Here is a 7390-nt window from a genome sequence, read left to right as displayed (position 1 = left end):
CAAAACCTTTTCTGGGCTCAAAATCTTAAAATAAAAATTGTTGTTTCTGACTGAACGTTAGGTCTTGTTGGCAAGCGATGAAGACAAAAAAAAAACAAGAATCAAAAGTTCAGAGTTAGGGTTAGGGTTAGGGTTAGGACCAAACAAAAGCTTCCTGTTTGTAACACCAGACAGATATGGGAGATAAAGTAACACCAAACGCTGAAGGTTGGACAGTTTTTATAAATTTAATATATCAATATATAGAGATATTTATCAACAGCTTGATTTCATAGAAACGTGAGTGAGACCATTTTGGCATACAGTACAGATATTCCATGTAAGTACAGAAGCTGCTAAGTATTTAACTCCCCCCACCCCACCCCTCACCAAACTGCCAGTTAACCCCCCCTCCTCCCCAACCACCTCCCACCCCCTGCAGACACATAACACAGAAAAAAATTAAAAGTATACAGGAGCACAAAACAAGGCACCAATAAATTAAAATTATAACCCATCTTTTTTTTTTTTTTTAAACACACGACAACAAAATCTATTCAACAGAATTAAATACCGTATGAACACTAAAAATCTGCAATGCTGTTAAAAAGCAAAACAAAAACAAACAGAACAGACGGGAGAAAAAGTAAAACAAAAACACTTTGGCAGATTATTAATTTTTAGTTACAATCAAGTAGTAAATAAATCCAGTGCTCTTGTGTACAAATAAATTCATATATAGTCTACACTCCTTTTAACCCCAGAGGTTTATGTACATCTTTTTTTACAGATACATTTAAAACATTATCAAAAAGTTTTTGCTGTATGAAAATGTATTTACAAGTCACGATTCAAAACCATTGGACTGTACCACTGGACCACACCCCCCCCCCCCCCCTTTTTTATTTCCTCCCCTCCTAAGAACGTTACCTCTTTACACAGTGCAGAAGGCTTCTTGAAAAGTTTTGTGCAACAAACAGCGTAAAAAAATGCCTGTTGTATGGCTGTGGAATGGACAGAGCCCCAAATGTTTGTTTGTTTTTCCTTGCAGGCAATGACACATCAGCAACATTTCAGGAAAATGCAGGTGGACAATTTTGAAAAACTGGAGCCGATAGTTTCTTATACTTGCAGTGATCTTGTCCCACCATTTAATAAAATGCTGCCCTTGTGTATCATCACCCCAACTAAAAACATGCACACACACGCACGCACGCACACACACACAAGGATTTCACAGATTTTCAGTTTCCCCTTTGCTGTCTTCTGTCCCCAACTTTCATTTTATACTGCCTGGTAGAAAATAATGTAGGCAACTAAGCCCTGCCCTTCAAGTAATCAAACATCAAGAAGATCAAATATGAAACTGAGAACAGCTCGGCAAGGAGAGAGAAAGAGAACAACAACTACACAGACTAAGAGTCCCAAAAAACACATGATGACAATAAGAGGAGCCTGTTGGTGAAGGAAAGTCACTGGGTCAACAAGAGCTAATTGCCAGCCAAGTAGAGTCAATGAGGGCTCCTTCTGCAGTCCAAAACTGTAGCCGGTTGGGGTGGTGGTGGTGGGGCTGCTTCTCCTGGGCGTGCCTGTTGGTTGGTTCACGATAGGGAGGGCTCTGGAGGTTTCCTTGTTATTTTTGGGATTCCAAGTTATTTCCTCCAGTGTCTCTTCCATGCTTTCAGTGTATGTGTGTGTGTCTGTCTACCCGAAGACTGATAGCCCTTGCCAAAGGAAAGATGTCGATGGCTAAGATGAAGATGGGAGGGCGAGACAATGAGAGCGCACAGAGACAGCAGAGCTGACTCTGCTGTTTGAGCTAACATTCAGGGGTGTATCCACAGAAGCCTCAAAGCTGATGTTACTTTTGATGCAGAGCTCAAGGAAGTGAAGAGGTGGAGGGATGTGAGTGATGTTAGACAGCAGTGAGTACATCCTGTGTAAAGCAGCATCGTCTGCTCAGAAAAGACTGGAAGCAGCCATCAGAAGAAAGCGGAGAGGAAGGGAAAGGCGAGAGACAGGACAGTTCAGGACAGGGATCACAAATCAGGAAGGCTATAATGATGACATACGGTCATATTGGATTACAGGGCTATTATGGCCTGTGAGAATTTGTTATGGAGAGCTAATGGTTAGAAATCTTTCCCATAAAATAAACCAGATGCAACTGGGTCATGGACGGTCTGACATAATTCAGTTTGAACTATTGTGATGCATTAGGATTGGTTAGGTACACTTCATGAATTTAGGAGTTTAAATCTATTCATGAATATGCCACCAAAATATTTTAGTGAATGCAAATATTTGTATCCAAAGTGTATGTTTGTATCTAGAACCAGAATTGTCTCTCACCAGCTGTTTGTAAGTTCTTAGTAACAACTAACCACGATGGAATCAAACTTCTTATTTATTGAACTGGGTTTTGGCATTAAAACTTGAGGAATATCTCAGCTTGTAAATTCTTCAGTTATATGTAAATCAACTGTCAGGGTAAACACCAGTACTGTTGTCCAAGCGAATGCAATGCAAATGCATATGAGAGGAATTAGATTTAGAAGTAGTTGTACAATTTAGAATATCTGATTACAGTAACTTGACATTATATGGTTAATCAGTTAATCATGTCATCAGTATACTGGAATAAGACTTTTGTTGTGAAATGTAATTTAAAAATTTCCCACTTAACTGCACACCATTAAACAGCATTCTCATCTCAGTTAGATGTATTTTGAAAACCATGTCATTAGCTGTCCTTCAACCTCAAGGGATTAAAGCGCTTATCCCACCTTTCTCAGGTGGTTCAGTCAGCTCCTTACATTTACATTTTAAACTTACAAACAACTGATGAAGGCAGCTTCAGGGGCCTCAATTATGAAAATGTTAATAAAGATTTATACTTCAACTCAGCCTAAAGATCATTTCCAACAGTGTTCTTACATTCGATTCATAAAAAGATGCTGAGAATAAAAAACGTTGCTTAAGCAGGTTCTGTGAATCCCATTTGTTATCTTACGCACCTGTGATCCACAAATCAACTCAAACTGACAGTACCTGGCCTCTGATCTCCCCTTATATAATGCCAGCACAAACAAAGGTTTGGTCAGAAATAGTGCCTACTTAACCAGCAGGAAAATCACTTGTGCCACCTCTTGACTGGGCTTATACATAAGATCATTTCTACATCAAACCAAGGTTTTATAAATAACTACTACTACTTCTGTTTTACAAATGAAGCCCCTCAGTGTATCAGCACTCAACATGAGTGCACCAAAACTTAAGACTGCCACACAACATAGCCCAACAAGCTATACATGCTGCACTTGAACAATGAATCTCTGTGTTTAGTGTTAAATAACTTCATGTCAGCAATAACACAGAAAGACCTCAAGTAAATAACAAAAAAACTGACCTGGAGTGAGAAACATGTATACTTATACAACATCATACCTGTATTATATAGCTGAATAACTAAACATGTACATAAACACACAATTAACTATTCTTCGACTTCTTCAGCATGTGGCTGTTGTTTATGGAGTTGTTTAACGGCAAAACTTTTATGGGTTATGGGACCATTTGAGCATTGATTAGCTCCTAAGCGATTCCTGTAAATGTAAATCAAGAATGTCCAGAAAACACTGTTGAAGCATGTCCTCTACAACCGCTATAACAACTATCTGCTATATGATGAATGACAAAAGTCTCTTTCTAGACTTTCTCAGTGTCCTTTGGTGGAGACGGCTATTCTCAAGGTGGCCACAAAGAGGAACAGCCAATCTGTCTTCACACTGTAGCAATAATAGATTTTCCACAATGCCATGCTCAGTCACCTCAACAAATAAGCAATTTATACTCCCAACTGCAAACCGTCAGTATGGAACTCCACTGGGCCTGCAGCATAAATGGACACGAAGGAAACTATGTGGAGGGCAGAGCTGTGTGAGCCCAGGGTTCAGTCTAGCAGGTCTGGGATTTATTTAATGTAAAAGTCACAAAGATATCCCACCTTTGGCATCTTTCATGTCACCTTACAACATCGTAATCTTTCCTCTAGGACTTATGAGTAACTTTTAATTAAGAAGTATGTAACTGTGAGAATTCTGAACAATTCCCACAGCCAACATACCCTCAGACCACAGTTTAATATCAAATGCATCTTTATTCATTTAAACTGTTTCATACATGTCAGTCTTAAGTTCTGTCAAAAAAAAAATATACCTATATATATATATAAAAAAAGAAAACGAAATCAGCCACAGGATCAAGCTGAGCCGACACAGTCTCCCCCACAGTGTAATGTATTTTCTTTTACCTCGTCTGTACGAGGTTAAGGTGAAGAAAGATGGCCTGCCCCCCTGTGCTCAAGCCTCCTTCATTAGGTAGACGCTGGGTAGCGCGGTATTGCAGATGACTATAATTTACCTGTCTTGCATGCCATTCTCCACATACAGCACATGCAAAGCCCCCACTGTGCATCGGAAGCTGAGAGCAGAGTGGCACTCGTCTGAGGGAGGCGAGCAGAGTGAGTTTCAGAGTACTGCGACACACCATCAGCAGAAATCCAGCTAAAATAAATGACCCACCATTCATCTTCGGAGCACAAACCTGTTCGCTTGCAGTTTACTTTAAATTCTGGCAGTCACTTCCTACCTACCATTGTTTTTATGTGTTTCTTTCCTCCCTCCTTGTGGCTGCCCAAGCATCTACAATGCACAAATCTTTGCAGGAAACAGCAAAAACTATGAATAATGACTACCATTAATCAACTGTTTGTTTGTATGCACATGCTGTCTGTATAGTTGGATGAATACATATGCTGAGCCTATACGGGAAGACTTTTAATGTTTGCATCCTTCTTTTTGTTATTCAGCCATTTATGAAGTTTATGAAAAGACTGGATGTGACCGCCTCTGAGCTGAAATGCAACATTGTTCAAATTTGTTATTCTAAGAATGGAAGACCAGTGTTGTATGTATAGTTCAGATAACGTAAAACACCTCTGTACCTGATGTAATGCATTATAAGTGTGCTTAACACCTTCAAAAAAACCTCTATTGAGACTTCATGACATCCAGAAAAGGAATAATCGGTCATAACTGCTTGTTTCTTCTAATTCACCATTACAACTGCTTGTGAGCAATTATTTTGATAGTCAGTGAGCAAAAATTCCATCTGATTCAATTAGCTGGAAGCATGTCTGTGGCAAGCCAATGGAAGATCAGCTCTTTACGCGGGTTTACACGTTTCTTCTCTAACCAGCTTTCAAATCAAATCAGTGCTCAGCTCAGTCAGCCTCAGCGTATTATTCTCATCTGCTCATACAAAACAGGGCCACTAACAACCACTTTGAACAGTCAGTGACAGCAGAGAGTAATTCCCTCTAAACGGGGGCTCTTTTTCTACACCATCTAATCTAGAAAAAAGCACAGCCACAGACTGTTAAAAGGGGGACTAAAGACGGAGAAGCTGTCATGCTCACAAAGACCAAAAACAGTGGTGTGAAGCCACTGACCCTCTGGGATCAACGCTCATGGGGTGCCACAGTTCAAAATGACTAATATCTGTGTTTGGTAGCAGTTAAAATTGACAGCACAGTTTTTGTATCTCCCAGGGAGGTGTTTTGTAACACTCTGCTGCCTGATTATGAAGATTTATCTCCAAAATTTTCATGGCTGTATACTCAAAGACAAACAAAAAGTCAGGAACACACGCAGATAAACAAACAATCCCAAGTTCATTATCGACTGCAGGCACACCTCTGATACTAGGAGAGAGGATTACTCATAATCTTTTGACTTTTCTGCCCTGCTGATTTTTGCCTTGAGGCGCTACCCCCTGGTGGCACAAATCCTCCTATTCTACTCCAAAGGAAAAAAAGATATTCTCTTACTCTCTTTCACCCCAAAATCACCTCCAAACATGCAGACAACCCATCATTTTTTCCGTCTGCTTTCCCCTTGGCTATATTTAGTTTTGCCTGCCTACATACAGTATGCCAAGAGGGCAAATCTGAGAGCCTGGCAGAGAGAAAGGACAACACCCCCCACCAAAAAAAATCAGTCATGTCTACTCAAGATGTAAAGGGAATTATGAAGAAAAATAACATCCTTGCCTACTACTGTTTATCCTCGTGAACAAAACTGCCTTTAGTGCTGTGCACTGAGAGACGCTGATTACATATTTACAACAGCAAATAAATAAAAAGTCATAATGTGAGGAATTAAAAATAACACATGCCAGCTTTTTCCCCTTGTACAGTGGCCAGACAGCCTCCTATTTACAATGTGCACTGAGACAGCCAAATGAGGTTAGTCTGAATGAAGTCATCAAGCAGCATTTTACACACCACTACAGCTAACAAGAGGCGGAGAGAAGAGAGGAGTGGAGCAGAGACTACAATTAGACTAGCACAAAGGGAAGTAGTAGTGGCTAGTAGTGGTAGTAATGTTACTCCAGTGGAGACAGTAGGAGGGATGTACATGTCATCCCCGCTCCTTAAAAGTGGAGGCAAAATGAGGACTCCTTCTCTCTCTCTCGTCTGCGTTGTACTGGCCTCATTGTAGTGTGCAGAGGCTGTGGTGATGGAGGGGCCATGGGGAGGAGGGGGGCAGGACGCCTTCCCCCCCCTCAGGGATAGCCATCATCCTCCAGACTGAGAGCCACGCGCTGCAAACGGCAGATAAAAAGACTGTTACCACAGGAGGCTGGAGAGGGACAGAGTGGGAGAGGTAAAAGCAGAAAATGAAAAAAGGCACCATGATGGACAGAGAACAAAGGAGGGAGGAAAAAGAGAGATGCAAGTCTAGATGGCACCCAATAAAGAAATGGTAGGTTCACCTAGAATCCATTCCCCAACTCTTGCAGTTCCCACTTCTCCCTATTGACCTTCTTCTTCTCCTCTTTCCAAAGCCCAACCCCCCTTGTTCATTCCCTCCTTCTCTGGCTGCTCCTATGTGAGGAATGCAGGATGCTTGCCTACGGCTGCAAATGTCTGCCCCACATAATGCCAACCTGCTTTCTCTGGCTGTCTGAGTTGCCACATTGCCACAAAGGAAGGAGAGGAATGAAGAGGAAGAAAACAAGCAAAAAAAAAAAAAAATTAAAAGACAATAAAACAGAATGTCTAATAAAAGTGGGAGAAAAGAGAAAAAGAGAGAGAGAGAGAGAGGTGGGGAGTGCATAGTTCCCTCGGTTCAGCCCTTCACTGAGGGTGGTTGTTTCGACCTTGAATCTTAATATGACTCAGTGGTGCACCTGTTTTGTGTGTGTGTGTGTGTGTGTGTGTGTGTCTGTCATCATGCCAGCGATACCCAGAATTCCTGTCCTCCTTTCTCTCTGGAGCAGCAGAAAGAAATCTGTGTTTCCATGCCAACCGATCAAAGCACTAGACCCCCCCAATGCCCCCCGTAAT

At 41.2% G+C, this 7390-nt stretch overlaps 1 protein-coding gene across 2 annotated transcripts in view; it reads right to left on the bottom strand.

Annotated features, from left to right (window-relative positions):
- Positions 1–418: 418 nt before the first annotated feature.
- lrp8 (low density lipoprotein receptor-related protein 8, apolipoprotein e receptor) overlaps positions 419–7390 on the bottom strand; it is a 154964-nt gene continuing 147992 nt past the window's right edge. For both annotated transcript variants that reach the window (XM_046390968.1, XM_046390969.1), the window contains exon 19: positions 419–6645. In XM_046390968.1, the coding sequence (XP_046246924.1) occupies positions 6607–6645 (39 nt within the window). In that variant the 3' untranslated portion in view covers positions 419–6606. The remainder of the gene's footprint in view (positions 6646–7390) is intronic.

This window comes from Scatophagus argus, chromosome 6 (assembly GCF_020382885.2).
Source record: "Scatophagus argus isolate fScaArg1 chromosome 6, fScaArg1.pri, whole genome shotgun sequence".
NCBI lineage: Eukaryota > Metazoa > Chordata > Actinopteri > Scatophagidae > Scatophagus > Scatophagus argus.
The sequence above is the reverse complement of the archived record's forward strand: the minus strand, read 5'-3'. Positions and strand labels throughout refer to the sequence as shown.